We start from the raw sequence: 19,125 nt of genomic DNA, 5'->3' as shown, positions 1-19,125 counted from the left end.
GGAATTTAGGCATCGCTGCCCTTTCATTTCCAGTCAGTAATTCCCCTGGTAACTTCAGCCTAGTTAGGGCTCACTAGCCACTGAAATTCCATGAGACTTTGTGGTTGATATATTGTGCACCCCAAGAAACTTATCTGGGGTCAGAGAACAGGACAGCCACTATATTAAACATAGGTTTAGGCAGTGGTAGCACATGCCTTTAATCCTAGCATTCCAGAGGCAGAGATCCATCTGTGATCTCTGTGAGTTCAAAGCCACACTGGAAACAGCCAGGCATGGTGACACATGCCTTTAATCCCAGGAAGTGATGGCAGGAAGCAGAAAGCTATATAAAGTGTGTGGACCAGGAACCAGAACCTTTTAAGCTTTTAGCAATAGTTCAACTGAAATGCATTCAGATGAGGCCACAGAGGTTTTTCAGTCTGAGGAAACAAGATCAGCTGAGGAACTGGCAAGTGAAGTTGGATGTGGCTTGTTCTGTTTCTCTGATCTTTTAGCGTTCACCCCAAATATCAGGCTCCCGAGTTTTTTTTTTTTTTTTTTTTTTATTAATAAGGCCCTTTAAGATTCATGCTACAAGACTTTATTATATGCCATGCCAGGGACTTGCGTCTGCCAGGAGAGCTCTCTCCCCTGTGAGACACTACCAAGCCCTCTCTCAGGCCTTTCGGCTGACATTTTCATGTTGACAACTACTCTTCTATGATCTTGATTATGTGGAGGTCAGCGTGACTTTAAATAAGATCTAAGGGGTTTTATTGTTCTTTCCATTGGTTTTGTCTTGCCATTTGCATTTGAGAAGTCTAACCCCAGTTAATCTTTGTTGGCCCGTGGGCCCTGAAAGTTTACAGAAGGAAAGTTTCTCAGGCACAGTGTTGAAGTTGACTGCGGTGGTGGTTTGAATTAGAATTGCCCCCACAGGCTCAGATGTTTGAATGCTCCTTTCCCAGTGGTTGGAACTGTTCAGGAAGAACAAGGAGGCGTGGTCGAGGGAGGAGGTCTGTCGCTGGGGATGGGCTTTATAGCTTCAAAAGCCCAAGCCACTTCCCTGTTAGTCCTCTAATTAGGGATACGGTATAAGTTCTCAGCTCCAGCTCCATGCCGGCCTGTCTGCTATGTTCCCTGGCTGGTCATGGACTAACACTCTGAAACTGTAAGCAAGTCTCTATTTGATGCTTTTGTTTATAAGCTGCCTCTGTCACAGTGTTCACAGCAGGAGAACAGTAACTAAGAAGAGTGTTGAAAGTCTCTTTTCCAGGTATTCAAGTATGTTCTTTAATACAAACTCAGGCTTTCTTTCATTCCAGCAATATACTTTTGTCCTACTTTTTTGGTTTTTCATCATCCAGGACCTGATGAAACCTGAGACCCATGTGGACCTATGTAGTTTGTGCCACTGCCTGATGCCTTGGTGATGATGTCCTTGGGCTTGGCTGCCTCAGGGTGCCATGCTGATGTGAGTGACATGTGTAACCATCTGAGGTCATGTCGAGGCTCTTGGCATGCGGCCACTGAGGGCCATCAGTGGTCCTGATATAGCCAAGGGCTGTGTTGATGTCTACAGCTTGTTCTTACCACTGAAGTCCATGCAGATGTCCAGAGTCTGGTCTGCCTCCGGAAGCCATGTTAACATCTGTATGCTCAGGAGAGCTGGGCCCACCCCTGGCTGGCTGACAGTGCTGGGTGGAGGGAGCTGGCTGCTACTCTCAGTGGCAGCTACATGGTTGCTCTGACAGTGCAGTGGACCCACCCCTCACTGGACCACTGCACTACAGTGTGAGAGGTGGTGAGGACCAAGGAGAACTGGTTCAGGCTGAGCTCTCCTCAGTTGGTGTCGTCTGGTGTGCAAGACTCATCCTCCCTTAGGAGGCTGGCCACTAGGAATCTGACCATGCTCCAAATATATGGACAACACAAAATGGACTTTTTTCCTGGGGGGGGGGGGGGTCACGGCAATCAGAGCAAACACGGGATGACTGGGAGGTGAGCCCATAATGTGAGATTCCCAAATAATCAATTAAAAAAAATTGTTTTAGAAAAAATGAAAAAGAAAAGAATAGTCATCTGAGAGATAACCAAACATGACAAAATAAAAGATGAAGTTGGCCACGGCAACCCAACAGGAGGAAAATAGCCCCAAGATTAGGCACAAGAGTTAGAGACCACTCGTGCACTATTGCCCTGATTTTTTGGTGGGTGTGGGGTGTGGAGTGTGGGGTCTGGGTCTGGGTCTGTTTGATTTTTTGAGACAGGGTTTCTCTGTGTAGCTCTAGCTGACCTGGAACTAGCTCTGTAGACTAGGCTGGCCATGAACTTGCAGAGATCTGTTTGCCTCTGCTTCTGAGTGCTGGGATTAAAGACATTCGCCACCACCACCTTTAAATTTCCCTTTTTAAACGTTTAGATTTGAAGAGTTGCATGGACGATATAAGATTTTCTATATATCTTTAGCTCTTCTTTCCCTGCTCACAATTCACAACTCACACATCCATGGCACAATTAGTAAAATCAGCTGGCAATATCTCAACACTAGTTAAACAGTCCTTACTTGAATTTTGCCAGTTTCCTTAGTATCCATTTCTGGAGTTTTAGTCACGATTTCTCATTGTATTCAGATATTTTTCCTTAGTTCTTTCCAAGTGTAGCACTCTAAGAACTAGTGCTGATAGCTTGCCTTGTGGAACAGACTTCAATTAGAGGCTGATGGTTCTACAGGCTTAGAACAAAGTTATGTTGAAAAAACTATTTCTGTGTGTTCATATACATGTGGGGGTGTGGAGGCCACTCCCCACCTTACTCTTACATTTTTTTATTCTCTCTCTCTCTCTCTCTCTCTCTCTCTCTCTCTCTCTCTCTCTCTCACTCACACACACACACACACACACACACACACACACACACACACACACACACGGCGCAGGGAGAGAGAATTTGGAAGGTGAGGTATGCCATGGTGATCATGAAGTCAGAGGACTTTTGGGGTTGGTTCTCACCTTCAACCTTTATGTGGATTTTCGGGGTTGAATTAGGGCTGTCAGGCTTTCACTGTTGAGTGACAGTGCCTTTACCACCTGAGTCATCTCACCGGCTCCTCCACCCAATTTTGAGACAGGATCTCTCTGAACCTGGAGCTGACCATTTCAGCCAGACTGACTGCCTACCAAGACCTCAATCCTCCTGTCTCTTTGCCCCCAGGGCTGGGATTACGAGCATGTGCTGTTGTATCTGGTTTTGTGGGTGCTGGGGAGCTGAACAAAGGTCCTCATTTGCATGGAAAGCTTTTTACTTATTGAGCCTGTGTTATTATCAAATCACATTAAGGGGATCAGGAAATCAAAATGCTTTATTCTTGGCTAAAATGCTGTCTACTTTGACTCTTCTGACATTTCTGTCTTCCTCTTTCCCTTTGTACTTGGCACAAATATAAGGGAAGTAGGTTTTGATACACAAACGGTCAGACACTATGCCAACAGGTGAAGTCCTGGTTATGCTTGAGAGAGCCAGAAAATTATTTTCTATTCCTCCATATTATTCTCAAACTTCATTGCTTTTTGGTTACAGGAGTTAAGTTCTGGATTCTACCCATGCCAACTCACCAAAACTGTCTCACCAAAGGCATCAAGCACTTCCTCTGTCACAGAAATCCAATGATACATCATTTGTCTTAACCTCTTGCCAGCACTTGATGCTAACAGATGACTGCCTTTTCTTAAGTATTCTTCCTTCCAGGATTTCACATACCAGCTTTCTTTCCTTATCTGCTTTCCTCTTTAGCCCCACCCTTTAAATGAAGACACTATTAGTAGTAGTAGTAGTATTATCTAGGCCATCCAGATGAGGTCCATGATAGAAGCTTCAGAGACAACTCGTAATAGACTTCTAGCTCTGCATCTTCTAATGTCAACACAGAGCACCTCAACTTCAAACATCATTTGCCAACAGCTGTATGTGACCAATAGAACCAAGTCTCACATTCAGTGCCCAAATCTGTGTACATCATCCAATTTGACCCCCCTCCAACTGCTTCCTAATTCCTCAAAGATTGCCAACAATGACTGAAACACAAGTGGTTTCTGTCATTTTCCCAGTACAAAACACCTTCATCTCTGTGTCTTCTGAACCATGCTCCAGCTCTTCCTTACACCAAGAACTAGCAGGTATATTATAGAAGGACAAAATATTGCTTGTCCACACTGGTCCTGTCTAGTCTCTTCTGACTCTGCCCACATCCCTGTCTCCATCACATGTCCACTTGCTGAGTGCTGCACCTCAACTGTACAGGAAGCAGCCAGTCTCCCACTCTAGATTTGTTTACACAGTACAGCCACTGACTTATAAAAACGATCATACTATTTGTCTAAAGAACAGCTTGCTACTCTTGATAACAATAGCAAACCATCAGAATGGCTTACAAACCACTTCTACAGTTTTTGTTGTTGGTGGTTTGGTTTTGGGTTTTTTTTTTGTTGTTTGTTTTTTGAACGTTCCTCTCAAAACCACCTATGCTCAGGGTCAGGATGATTCCTCTCAGACCCATACAGGTTTTCTTCCAACTCTGAATCTTTGAAATAGGTCCGATACTTGTCTGAAATGATTCCTCACACTCCCATAATGTCATGTGGTATTTAGTGGTCATCTACCTCCCTAGTGCCCAGAAGCCTATTCATATGCCCCTATCCTGATTGAGAGTGCAGTTTCCATTCTGCCCCACCCCCAACATAGATCTTTAACCTTTATCAAACACAAAACTATGAGTAACCATCTGGCTGTAACTCAAATCTTAAAATTTTATTAATAAAAACAAATCCAAAGCCAGATATTGGGATGAATGCTGAAAGATCAGAGACAGAACACACCACATCCAACCTCATCTTGCCAACTTCTCAGCCAATCCTGTTTCCACGAATCCTTGAACTGGAAGCCTCTGAATCCTCACCCGAATGGATCTCAGATGAACTGCTGCTAAAAGCTAAAAAAGCTTTAACAAGGCTCTAGTTCCTGGTCATGTTTTATACACCTTTCTGCTTCCTGCCATCACTTCCTGGGATTAAAGGCATGTGTCACCATGTCTGGCTGTTTCCAGTGTGGCTTTGAACTCACAGAGATCCAGACAGATCTCTGCCTCTTGAATGCTAGGATTAAAGGTGTGTGTGCCACCATTTTTTGGCCTCTGTCTAATCCAGTGGCTGTTCTGTTCTCTGACCCCAGAAAAGTTTATTAGGGTGCACAATATATTGGGGAACACAATATCACCACAATCTGACTCCTTTCCCATTGTATTTCCAATATTTATCACACTGCATAGTAAGAATCCAATAAGTATGTATTAAATAAATGAACATTATTTGTGTGTGTATGGTTTTTCAAGACAGAGTTTCTCTATGTAACAGCTCTGGCTGTCCTGGAACTTGCTTTGTAGACCAGGCTGGCCTCGAGCTCACAGAGATCCACCTGCCTCTGCCTCCTGAGTGCTAAGATTACAGGTGTTTCACCACCACCCAGCAACAAATGAACTTTAAACACTTCAGCACTGAAGCTATTTTTACAATTTCCAAAGAAAACTGAAAGCTCCTGTTCAGTCTAATCTTAGTGGGTAAAGGTGCTTGTCCAGAACCTGAGGACTGAGTTTCATCCCTGGAACCCACATAAGGTAGAGAACCAAGTCTACAAAGTTGTCCTTTGATCTCCATATGCACGCTGTTACACCTGCCCCCAACACACAGAAACATCCTATACATGTGTGCACACAATTTTTTTTTTTAAAAATCTGGTCCTTAAATCATATTGTGACTTCATGACATCCCTCAATCATGCCTGATTAACAAGGAGTCTTAAAGAGTTGTAAACTGAAAAGTGATCACGTTGCTTGCATTCTGCCCATTCCAGCTTATCACTGTTGAGTTAAAGAGTGCTTAATATGATCCAGCGAGATAATAAGGCCTGAGTAAGGGACTGGTGTCAACAGAGGGGTGGGGCCAGTCCTCACTCATCCCCTTTCCACACCTATAGCTATCAAGTGTATCACAGGAGATGTTCCTTGGTGATTTGATTCTGGTGGTTAAAATCAGGGGTTTGGTTTTGTTGACGCTTTATTTTGTTTTCCAACATGACTTCAAAAAAGCCAACAAAAGGAATTTGGGAACGAGCAGTTACAATCCCAAAGGTGATAGATATGGATGGTCTTGGGTTACATCCCCTTCAGTGCTTACGGTCAGCATCTTGTATAGATCATAGAAATGTATAAAACCAAATTACTACCTGGTGAACTATGAGACAGAGATAAACTGAAGAGAACTGTCAGTTCATTTAGGACCACAAACCATTCACAACGAAAGCCCATAGGAAGTAGTTTCCAGGCCTAGGTAGGAACTCCCAGAGGAAAGCAGCGACCAGGGAAGTGTGCCTCAGGTCTACACATGCATCTTTCTTCCATTCCCCTGAATACAAACACTTACCAAAGGTGTGGTTATGAGAACATACAAAAGAAACAGGCTGTTGCTGACCTTTTGCAAGGCAGTTTCTAATTATATCCTCACTCACATGTGTCACTGTTAATACCGTTGAAAAATAACAAACATTCAACATTTTAAGGATCTTGCACAAAGCAAATGACAATAGGTTTTATTAACATATCTTACAACGTCACTTATTCCTAGCTTTTTAATTTCTGCTTAATTATAAAGGTTGATTTCGCTTCTACAGTAATGTACTGTATTTTAATGATCATTCATACAAGATCACACCAGTACATGATTTTGAATAATATACACACATCACTCTAACTTGGACCTGTTATTTTAAAAGTGGGTTTATAAATGGGACTTATAAAAGTTGGGGGAAATGGAACTTCTAATTTAGCAGCATGCATGTATGTATTCAAGTACAACTTTCAACCAAGTGCTTTTTCAAAATTTACTGGTGACTAATTCACCAATATCAAAATAAACACTATCAAATATCCAAATTTTAAAGTTAAGGCTAATATTTTCACTTCACATCCATATGCACAACCATAAACATTCCATTTAAATATGTAGTGATCAAAGTCTGAATACATTATACCATGTATATATAGCATCAGAGTTCCAAACTGTAGAATTATTCAAGTTCATGAATCCTGCAACAGTATTTACTAGAGATGTAATTAGCAATTTGCTCCTCAACCACACTTACAAATGGTCTGATATTCATAATGACAGATGCCAAGAAGGTAACAGGCTGAACTTATAACACAGTATTGTTTCAAAGAGCAAGTGGGGGGGGGGCAGTGATTCACCTGAACAAATCATCCTAGTCTTATAGAAAGTTATCTTAATATTGGAAATGTATATAAAAATAGCAAGCCATTTCCACATATAAAGCGCTCCAGGTAATCTTCTGACATTCTGAACTCCTCTGAGTGTGTACTCCTCTGTTTCCCTTATTCTAATGCAATGCCATCCATCATTTTATGTTAACTTTCATATTCTGTAATGCCATGTCATTCCAAAAGTTTACAACATAGGTCTGATGTTACTTTTATATTTTCTCATTCAATGTTTCTTTATTTTATTTTTTTATTTTTCTGGGTTTTTGTTGTTGTTTTGTTTTTTTTGTTTTGTTTTTGAGACAGGGTTTCTCTGTGTAATAGTCCTGGCTATCCTGGAACTTACTCTGTAGACCAGGCTGGCCGTGAACTCACAGAGATCTGCCTGCCTTTGCCTCCCGAGTGCTGGGATTAAAGGTATGCATCTCCACCATTTTACTTTTACAAGTAAAAATGTAATTTTATATAACAAGCCATGGTAATCCAAAGTACCAGAAATTGCATGATAGTACTATATGTGTGAAATAACCATCAAATTATTGAACCACCTGTAAAAATTCTTGGAACCAACCAAACATGTCTCTGTCCTCTTCCTTCCCTCTTACCGAGTGAGTGTACTGTATCTCAGTCAGTCCCATTCTGAACTCCAAGCCCTAACACCTAAGCCGGTCTTCATGGCCGTTTCTAAAAGCAGAAGTATGACCCATTCACAAGGGCAGCACCTCGGAGCCTTTCCCTTGTAGGAGACCACACAGAACGAGCAGTGATTAGACTGCATGTGCCTAGTACAGACGAGGGCTTCAGTCGGTAGGAAAGTTCCAGAAATGACAGTTCCTCTGTTGGGATGAATGAGCATTTTCAATCTGATCATAGAAATACAAGCTTGGTTGGTAATAAAAGGTGGGCATGCACAGAATCAAAACTCTGCCATGTATACATTCTGAACCCTTTTGATTTTATTGTACAATCTACTTGTCACTGATAACTTTAAGAATTCATTCAATTGAAGGGGCAAATTGATTTTTGAGTGTGTGTGGTGCTTAAGATGAAACTCCGGTTTTGTGAATGTTAGCTGTCGACCACTGAGCTACCCCCTCAGCCCACAAATGTTTATTTTAAGGACACCCCCAACCACACATACGCTTTGCCCCTCCCCCGTGCACTGCACTATCCTGATGGCAGCTACCTGTTTTACAGCTAGTTCAATGATTTACCCGGGGAAAGCGTTTATGAAATTCCTGAGAATGAATTAAGTTTTCAGCAAAGCCTTAAACTTTTAACAGATTCCTCACAATAAGAAAAAATCTTAAAGTTCTACTATTAGACCAATTTTTACTATACAATATTTCACATAAATCATGTTTTACATTTTTTCTAATTACATACAGCAAAAATCTCAAATCAACACAAGGGTGACAAAGAAAAAGATGCATTATGTTTAGAAGATGCAAATAAAAACACAGAAAGAGCAGTAAACTTCAAATAAATCACATCCACTCCATCAGTGGACAGCTGATAAGGGCATTATAGGGAAAATCATTTCTGAATGATTTTTGTGGACAAGTTGTGCTTTTTTATTAATTGTGCACTTAAAAAATGACCACTAAAGAATGATTTAACTTATTTGTTGTCCAGATACTTGAGAAAAATTATTATACCATTAATGTGGTTACCAAGCACCTAATTTTGGAAAGGCTTCATAATGTTTTCTTTTTAATCCCTCAGCAAAGACATCAATCCCCCCAAATTAAAGCTTATTACTGATAAAACCAATGTCAATGAAGATGATAATATATGCAATGCTGAGGTGTGTGTGTCACAGCCCATTGTAATGTGGACCCCATCTTTTATTGATGTGGTCAAAAGTGTGTGAAATCCACTGCTGCTCGAGAACTCTGTATCGCTCCTCACAGATGTAGAGAGGTTTGCCTCGCCTGCAACACAAGCAAAGGACAAGAGCATTAAAAGTCATACAACCCAACCAGGTTTCCATGTGCATTTCTTCTTTATGACACCTCGGCAAAGACAGCTATGGCTTTATTTTATGATAACTATGATTTTATTTTATGTGGTCTATATTTTGGATAGGAAAACTATCTCAAAGCTAGAAATAACTATTTAGTGATTGTAATATTTTATTTTAACAGTTATAATTGCAAAACCAGGTATGGCACACTGGTTTCTATGCTGGAGCTTCAGGAAAACACTTGACACATCTACGCAGGGCTAACCTAAGGTCCCGGTCCTCTTCTCCATGAGCATCCAAATAGACGGAACCCCAGAGGCAGAAGCGGTGGCCTCGGATGATGATAATCACCGATGCATTGATTAAAAGGAAAATTCCGGTTCCGGCACCACAATTCTGAGAATGCTTTAAAAAATAAAAGAAAATATAACAATGCACTTTAAGTCAAATGGCCTTTATACAAAAATCAAGGACATCTTAACTATAGTTAATAATATAAAGCTATTTAATTTTAAAATAAGAGTTCATCTATTTAAACCCATAACCCAGCCTCAACAGCCCGTCGTTAACACATGGGGAAGACTGGGTAAGCGCTGTGTGGAAAGCAGCTATAGCTCACCTAACTCAGAGGCTAGCACCCTTGGGGCAGCAGAGAAGGCTGTTTCCCAGCATGCTGAAGAGTGGGCAAGAGGAAGGAGAACTGAAGTTGTACTTAGGAAAGGGTTTACACCTCTGAATGGACTATTTAACTCACAGACTGGGAAGAGCTCAAGGTTTCACTGGACCCCTTTCCCCAAGGCTGGCTTCCCGCCCTACCACGTGCTTACCAGCACACATTCACAGTAACTCTGCTGCAAGCAGCAGAGTCCTTTCAGGCACACAAAAGTGCCACAAACAAGGCAAACAGCTGGGTCTTTAGGAACCTTGGTGCAGACACTGCAGGTTTTTCTATGGTAGTACTGAAAAATGGTGTTGTAATTCTCAGGCAACTGTAACAGGTGTGGTAATTTCCATCTTGACTCTTGGATAAGCAAAGCCTAAAACATTGAAAAAATATAGTCATCAGTCCCATGTATACAGGATTCTAAAATTACACATTCAATTTTTAAAAGGATTTTATTTTAGGAAGGAAAATCCGCCTTCAAGAATGTGATTTATTTATTAATAATCTTTCTTTTCCCATTTTATAAGCAACAAAAATGGTCCTTTAGCAATTATTATTCTTTATTTCCATACAGATTTCAATTGTAACAGATGTAAGATTTTATAGTAAGTACCCTAAAACGTGTTATTTTTTAAAAGAAAAAGTATTAGTATCTCTGAACATGCATGAAAATACACCTGTAAACATGCAAAAGCTTTCACTAAAATGGTTAAACATTTTCTGACACCAGGTCTTGACCTGCCACACATAACCCATTCTTAGGCTTTTCTTCGTCAGAAGTCCGAACTGTAAGTCATTCTTCTCGTTTTAGTGCTTCACACGACCACCTCCTAGTATAGGCAGCGTTCATATACTTTAGGCTGTCAAGGTTATTTGTATCTGTAAGTGCCAGCCTATAACTCTTTGAATAAACTTCCTATTTGCGTAGTTAAAAACTCCCAGTTAGTTAAAGCTTCCTGCAGGGCAAACTTTATTTACGATTTGCAGTTATACAAAGGTACTGATAATGTTTTTTCTAGATGTTACTACATTCACAGTTCAGTTCCATATGTTTATTAGGTGACTGATTTCTATAAGACACTTAAGATTCATTAATGAGCACGCCTTTAATCCCAGCACTTGGGAGACAGAGGCTACATAGAGAAACCCTGTTTGAAAAAAGCAAGCAAATATACATTAAAGAAACAAATGTGATCAACAGAAGCTGAGTTGAGTGGCACTTGGGGATTCAGGCTCATCACACTTGAAGCCCTGGGTTGAATCTTGTCCAGAAACACAGCGCTGATGAGACACAGCACTAGAGATGGAGGAGGTGAGGACTACAGAGAGAGACAGCAGATCCAACAGAAGGGCAACAGGGCTGCCTGAGACAGAAGTGGCAGCAATGGGCCAATTTAAAGGCGTTTTAAAGTCTGCGCCACACTTAAAAATTCCTTGTGTCACATCTGAGCAAGGTAGCAGATGAACGGGTCTAACAACAATGGAAACACAAGCAAACCATGAAGGCCCTTGACCACCAAGTGAGGCAGTCCTCCTAGATGTACAGACAGCACCTAGATGTGCAGAAGCAGGAACGTGCTCCATGAGAGCTGGAAGATGCTGAGGATGCGCATCTAAGAAAGTTATATGCATGGACTCTTGCACTAGTTACTTCCCGACTTTTACTATCAGAAAAACAGTCTAGGGTCTCTTCACATCTAAACGATCTCTGGTGTCTTATCACCTTACTTTATCTACTAAAGGGCAACAGAATTACCCTGTGGAATAATATTTTCATCGCGTCACTCTATTCTCAGTAATGGTAATCCCTTTAGAAAGAAAGGCTGTATGGACAGAAACCAAGGCAAAAGCAGCGCCCCCTGCTGCCTGCCTCTCCACTCCTGAGGCACTGCTCAGTGTCTTCACAAACCCTTCTATCAACCCGGCTGGAAGCATAAACCCACATTTAAAAGTTAAAGACGGGATCTTTTAGTTTTCAGTTCAAATACTTTTAAACATGAGACAACACTTTTACAACTAAAAACATAATTTATTGACTTTAAAATACACTTTTTTAACTGACATAGTTCTGCTTTTTTACTACTTATGAGTCAACTCTTCGTTCAACTTTATCAGTTTAAAACCTGCTGCCACAGATGACCTGAAATTAGAATGTTCCCATTGTTTTCTAACCTATGAGCACAGTGCCACCATGGCAAGTGGTCCACTCTTTCTACATACCTTTCCTTGTTCTGCGTGCCTCTCCGTAAATGACCTTATCTCAGAACACCACTGAGTTATGATGTCAAACGCTGCAACTGGCCAGTCCAGACATGAGGCACTGATGAATGGGTGATCTGTCTGGTAAAAAGTTGGCAGAAGTCCCAGACAGCTGGCAAGAACTGAAAATTCTTCTTCTTCCTTTTAAATATGAAATAGAAAAATCTCAAGATACTTTAATTGTCATCCTCACCAATGACTTTGGGACAGTAGAAAACTTTCTCAACTGAAAATAAGTGAAGGAAGCAGAAATAGCAAAAAAGGAGATAAGGTTCCTCTTTATATTTTAATCCAAGGATTCAAATATTTTTTCTTTAAAATTTAATTTCTACACATCTTAATATCTGCTTCTTTGCTCCAGTTGTCATATATCTGATGAACACTTTACAGAAGTTAGCAACTTTATAAAGGCTCTTCAGAAAACAAAAGAGCTACTTTGGGCTTAAAAAGCATATACATTGAGCTGGGTACAGTGGGTACACCTGTAGTCTAACACTCAGAGGGAGAAAGCAGGGAAGTCCACAGTTGAAGAAAGAGTTTGAAGGCAGCTTGGACTATAAATAATGAGACCAAGGGCTGGGCTGGAGCTGAGTGGTAGGGTGCTTGCAAGGCTCTGCATGTAGTCACACAGCGGAAGGAATAGGGCCGTGAAGGGACTGGTTACCAATGTAGATAAAGAACAACAAAAATCATAGAATTCACAGGAAGAAGAGCTAAATAATTTTCTCAGGCTCTCAATACACATAAAACAAAGTTTGTTTTTTGTTGTTTTTTTTTTTAATGTGTGTGTGTGTGTGTGTGTGTGTGTGTGTGTGTGTTGTATATGTGGTGTGTGTTTTTTTAATCCATAGAATGATCTATCATATCTGAAGCTCTGTTCACTAATAAAAGAACTAAGAAATGAGAATAAATAACCTATATATTCTTTAGGTTTGCTTATTTTTCTTCCTTTTTTTGAGACAGGCTCACACTACATCACGTTGGCTACCCTCAAAAGACTCTCCAAATCAGATTGACTTCAAAAGTTTTTTCTTTCTGAGACAATGTCTCAAGCACCCTAGGCTCACCTCACATTCCCTAAGTAGTTAAGACCTTAAACTTCTGGTCTTCTTGCCTCTAACTCCTAAGTACTGGGATTAAACGTCATGTCCAGTGACAGGGACTGAACACAGGCTCTGTGCATGCTAGGCAAGAACTCTTCAACCAAAGCATACCACCAGCCTTCTTAAGCTTACTTTTAAAGATGTATGTTAGTCTTCTAAGCACAAACAGAAATTCTCCAGACCCTCTTTATTTACTAAAGACTGTGTTGGAGGCTAGCAAATCCTCTCTCTCTTATATGCTGGGTCAATCCCTATTCCCCACAAAGCTCATCTTCCAAGAGATGGAACTAATGACACTTCAAAGCATCCAGTTTCACTGGGTAAACAAACTGACCCTTCCTACCGTGCAGATGCTTCAATCCTGCATATATGTTTTTACTAATAACATTAAAAGTAACTTCGCCTCCCTATATGACTAGGTCCACCTGTGCTGGGCACAAAGTGAACTTTTATAACTGAGCTAATTTTATGTAAGAAGTGCAACATTCCAAACTCTACCACAAAGAAACCAAGCTGAAAAAAAAAAAAAAATCATACTGATATGCAGGCTGAAACTACAGAGCTTCCATTTCTACACAAAGAAATTACTTTAAAAATCTGCTTTACTGAAGTATAACTTATATGCCATGAAATACACTCATTCTAAGTGTGGTTTGGTGAATTTCCTATGCACCCACCATAGTATAAATTTTGAACAATTCCATCACTTCCAACAGTCATTCATGTCCCTATGCAGTTAATCCTAGCCCGTAAAAAGTCAAAAACGTAAAAAAAAAAAAAAAAAAAAAAAAAAAAAAGGAAGGAAGGAAGGAAAGAAGGAAATACCTCATGGTTCAATGTTTTAAATTTAATCAACATCTTATAACTCTAAGGAGATGATACTTATATCAAATACATAGTTTCCCTTGGAACACTTGATAAAAACCAAACTATCAGACTACTTAACATCATATTCAACTTCTTAAGACAGAAGGAACAAAAAAGTTATCTATGTCTGATATAATTCAGGCTTCACAGGCCACAAATACAGTGAGTTATAATTTCCACACCCCACTCCTTGAGTTGGCAGCCCGGGGCAGGACCGGGTCAGTGCACACTCTGGGTTTACTCACCTTTCAGTTCCTGCCCTCTTTCCCCTTGCCTGTTCTTTTGACCCACCGCTCTGTGAACTAGGTTAAACCAGCAGTAGCCCCAGCATCCAATTTTTAACACAATTGGCTACAAAGCATTTATAAAGCAAACATTTCATTGTCATAAAAATGTAAATCTTGCCACATTGTCTAACAGCCTCTCTTCTGAACAATGTAACCTTTAAAAGAGTATTAAAAATATCAGCAGAACGAACACTATTCTTACTCAAGTATTAGGCCTAAATTTACACTAAATTGATCTAAAACTGCTCAACCATCCAAAATTAGTAATGTTTTCAGAAAAAAAAAAAAACCAGTGGATCCTAATAAGCACAAAACAGTAATATTAGGGACATCTAGTCTTTGTGAGCTATACTGACATATCCTCATAGCACGGTTCTGCGCACTGAGACATAAGTATTCTTTCTACCATGCATCAGTGTGGTTTAGAAATTAGCCTACTGTAACAAGGCCCCTATCCTCTACCCCAAAATTTATACCTGGCAACTTGGTAGATCTTCCCCAAAGAGGTGGTGCTGAAGAAGGCTGCTGATCCTAAGGAAAGGTAAACAGAAGGCCTGGACATATTTTTCCATGGACTCAGGAGACCAAGCAATAGGACTAACCTAAAGTTAAAAGAGGAAAATGCAAGAATTCATTCTGTAATAGATGCAGCTTTTCAAAAGTTCATTCTTAGTGGCAACAAAAATCTAACTTAACACAGACATACCATTGTGCACTCCTGGGTTCCTTCTTCACAATATAACTTCCCTTTAGACAGTTCAGTTATAACAAAACTCAGCAGCACTTCATAAGACTTTTCTGCATCACATGTATTCTGGGAAAAAAATTAAAATATCAACTTTACATTGGGCACTAAAAAAAAAAAAAAAGTTCAGTGGAAATAATTCCCTTTAATGTAGTAAAATTGCAATTGTATTTTTTTCTCAAATGTGTGAATTTCATTTCTTCTAAATCCAGGTTAACAATATACTGTACTCACAAATTTAAGTGGTTAAAATATCTCAATTATGTCTTTAAAAGACAGAATGTAATGTCAGAATATATATATATATATATATATATATATATATATATATATATATATATATATATCCCAAAAAACTTCCACTCCTGAGAGTCCCTAGTGAAGAGGAGTCCCTAAACTATGCAACACTGACTTGGAGAAATCTGAACTATATAGAAAATGTCTACAACCTGAAGAGTCAAATAAAAGTATATATAAACAGCCTCCTGACAGTGGTACAAATCTTTTCATATGTAATAAAAGAAGGGCCACAATGTCTACAAATTCCCTAAAGAGGTTTTTTTTTTTAAGTTTAGGGTAAAAATCTAACTGTGATATAATATTTATCCCACAATACATAAATAACTGCATTAAATAATGACCTATAAATGAAGATTAATAACCATTTACACTTATATAAGAAAGGGAAAGTTATAAATTAAACTTTCCAATAGCCAGGCATAGTGCTGCACATCTTTAATCTCAGCACTCACAGGCAGAGGCAGGCAGATCTCTGTGAGTTCAAGGCCAGCCTGGTCTACAGAGCGAGTTCCAGGACAGCCAAGGCTGTTACCCAGAGAAATCCTATCTTGAAAAACAAACAAAAAAAAATTTCAATAACAATTTTATATCAAAGAAATGTATTTCTTACTATATATTAAAGAGTAGTATAAATATATAAATTATAATAATAATGTATAAATCAGAAGAAATATTTTTCTATGATGTCATTCTCCTTATTAACTATACTTTTAAAATATAAAAAATAATTGAATAAACACCAAGAAATATAAGACTGTCCTGAACTCTGTTATTTTTTATTAATTAAATTTTAAATTAATTAATTTGCATTCATACATGCATGCAATACATTCTGTCCACTCTCATCTCCCACCTCCCTGCCATTCCTGTCAAACCCTTCCCTCCAAGGGTCAAATTCAAGGGTCGGGCATGCTAGGCAGGACTCTACCACTCTCTACACTCCCAGCACCATCCCGAATTCTGATGGCATTCACAGCCTGGAGGACAGAATCTGGTACTGGTGATACTTGGTTCTTTTGTCCTCAATGTTTCATCCATGTTGCTATATTCTTTTCACCTAGACTGTGACTTCCAAAATGTCCATAACTACATTTTCTATTTTCCACAAATAATTCTTCATAAAGAAACTTCCAACAATAGGTGCTGGCTGACAAATGGAATTTTTCTTGATAATTTTGGAGCATCTGACCTTAGAACTTGTCTGAACATGTTTTTTTTTTAATAACCAAATTTTTATTTAAAGGTTTCTCTTATGCTTTCTATTGTACCTAGTCATGTATATTATGTCCTAATTATAAACTACAAAGCATTCCTGATTTTACAACTGCTAAAACAGTGTGACTTGACTCATTCTTGCCCAATTAACAGAATGATTATTTCCTAAATATGATCACTATATATTACACATAATTTACACAAATCAATACCTTACCAAATATCAAAACAGTAAATATATTATTAAAATCTGATTTAATCAAATTACCTCTTAAATATTTACACAGAGCTCACTTAACCCAGGAGTTTTCTCTCTCTGTCTTTCTCTCTCTCTCTCTCTCTCAGAGCTATGGATCTGCTATTTGTTAATAAAGAGATTTCTAGTATATGAGCCAGCTTGAAAGCTTCGTAAGTTTAAGATACTCTTTCAAATTAAATATTTCTAAAATATTACAAAAGAAAAGTTTTAAAGAATAACTTTATATTTAGATCACTGAAGTAAGTTACTGGGTGACAATAAGTTTTAAAACTATTATCAAATACATTTAAAGTATTTCACACGCAAGAAAGCTATGCATTACACTAGAAAGTTTACATGGTGCAATGCTTGCTGGTTTGCACTGACAATTCTTACCGGAGCAGTGTAGAAATTTGAGACTTTCACGTTGTATTTAATTTACATAATTTACACTCTCCCTCGTCTAACTTTCCCCTACTCATTCTCAAATTCACAACCTCTTCTGTGTGTGTGTGTGTGTGTGTGTGTGTGTGTGTGTCTCCCCACATGCAATTTCTGGGTCCGCTTAGTGTTGCTAGAATGTACATGTATTTAGGGCTGACCACTTGAGATTAGATAACCTATGGGGATATTTTCAACAAACAACAAAAATTATTCAAAGGTCCACATTAAGAAATTCTGCTATAAAGAGTCTTTCTTTCCTGTTTGTTTTGAGAGTACTCCAGGCTGGCCCAGGCTCCTTATGTGAACCAGGCTGGCCCACACTGGATTGAACTTGTAACCCTTCTGTCTCCAATTACACCTTGCTAGGAACACTGGCAGGTGCCTTTAATAAATCACACAGTCCAACATGTCACTTAAGAAAGCTGAAGCTCAGACAGTTTTAAATTCTTTGTCCTCAAAGGCAGTCTGACATACTACTTCAGTTTGATGGTCAACTGACCAATAATATCCCAAATTAAAGCACATTTAATGCACTTTATGATGTATTATGTTAAATTTTAGTGCACATAATTGTGATTTGGGAGTGAACTGGTAGAAAAGTGAAGGTCACATTCAATATATTTCACGCACTTATAAGTGCATCTAGCTCTTTTGAAACAAGAGATACAATTTCAACTGGCACATTTTTAAAATAACTTCTCTAGTTTTAAGGCTTACTACAAAATCAAGACAAAACTGTTAAATTTAAGTTGATGGAGGCCAAATTTAGAGACACAGAAAGCCCAACAGTACAGTGTCCTGGCTAGGTTTCTGTCAACTTGACACAAGATAGAGTCACCTGAGAGGAAGGGATCGCAACTGAGAAAACGCCTCCCTAAGATCAGGCTGCAGGCAGGCAAGCCTGTAATGCGTGTTCTTGGTTAGTGACTGGTGGGAGGGTCCAGTCAATTGTGGGTAGAGACAGCCCTGTACAGGTCCTGGCTTCTACTGAAAAATATAAAAGAGCAGGCTGGGCAAAGCCTCGAGGAGTAAGCCAGCAAGCAGCACTTTGCCTGGCCTCCCCACTAGCACCTGCCTCCAGTTCCTACAGGTTTTGAGTTCCTGCCTTGGTGTCTTCCTTCGGTGGCCTGGGACTCAGGACGTGTAAACCAGACAAACATTTCTTCTCCCAGTCGCTTTTGGTCATTGTATCATGACAATAGTAACCCTCCAAGACGTGCCATAAAACATTTTCCTTTCTTTTTTTTTCTTTCTTTTTTGCCCCATAGGTGTTCCATTTCTAAGTAAAACAACTTTTAATTGATTTTGTTTCTCAAATAATCACTCTTGGGCTAGGCTGTACCTAGCTGAGTGGTAGAGCATTCAGGACACCTGAAACCCCCAGCAATACAAAAGCAAAACAAAATCTCACACACACACACACACACACACACACACACACACACACACACACACAAAATATATACTCTCATGAACTTGCATCCCCAACTACTAAGTGAGATGGAATTCAGGGACGACCACCTTTCTAAGAGCTCCGGTTTGTTTCCAGGCCGAGCGATCTTCTTCACTGCCCTTAACTGAAAGTGCCGCCAGCGCCTGTGTGTACAGCAGGGTGAAGAGGACCTTCACGATGCAGGTGAAGTGCTCTGCAACAGGAGGACAGCAACACTGTTTGTCTGGAATGCAGACATTCTGAACCCAAGAAAATTTCACATGTATATACCTTTCCCT

General features: G+C 39.6%; 1 protein-coding gene across 3 annotated transcripts in view; it reads right to left on the bottom strand.

Moving 5' to 3' along the window:
• Positions 1–7,683: 7,683 nt before the first annotated feature.
• Ubr3 (ubiquitin protein ligase E3 component n-recognin 3) overlaps positions 7,684–19,125 on the bottom strand; it is a 149,790-nt gene continuing 138,348 nt past the window's right edge. For all 3 annotated transcript variants that reach the window (XM_036183531.1, XM_036183533.1, XM_036183532.1), the window contains exons 33-39: positions 18,916–19,040; positions 15,159–15,266; positions 14,929–15,054; positions 12,157–12,336; positions 10,100–10,309; positions 9,538–9,677; positions 7,684–9,240 (exon numbers count right to left, since the gene is read on the bottom strand). In XM_036183531.1, the coding sequence (XP_036039424.1) occupies positions 9,123–9,240; positions 9,538–9,677; positions 10,100–10,309; positions 12,157–12,336; positions 14,929–15,054; positions 15,159–15,266; positions 18,916–19,040 (1,007 nt within the window). In that variant the 3' untranslated portion in view covers positions 7,684–9,122. The remainder of the gene's footprint in view (positions 9,241–9,537; positions 9,678–10,099; positions 10,310–12,156; positions 12,337–14,928; positions 15,055–15,158; positions 15,267–18,915; positions 19,041–19,125) is intronic.

Source organism: Onychomys torridus, chromosome 4, assembly GCF_903995425.1.
Source record: "Onychomys torridus chromosome 4, mOncTor1.1, whole genome shotgun sequence".
Classification (NCBI taxonomy): Eukaryota; Metazoa; Chordata; class Mammalia; order Rodentia; family Cricetidae; genus Onychomys; species Onychomys torridus.
The sequence above is the reverse complement of the archived record's forward strand: the minus strand, read 5'-3'. Positions and strand labels throughout refer to the sequence as shown.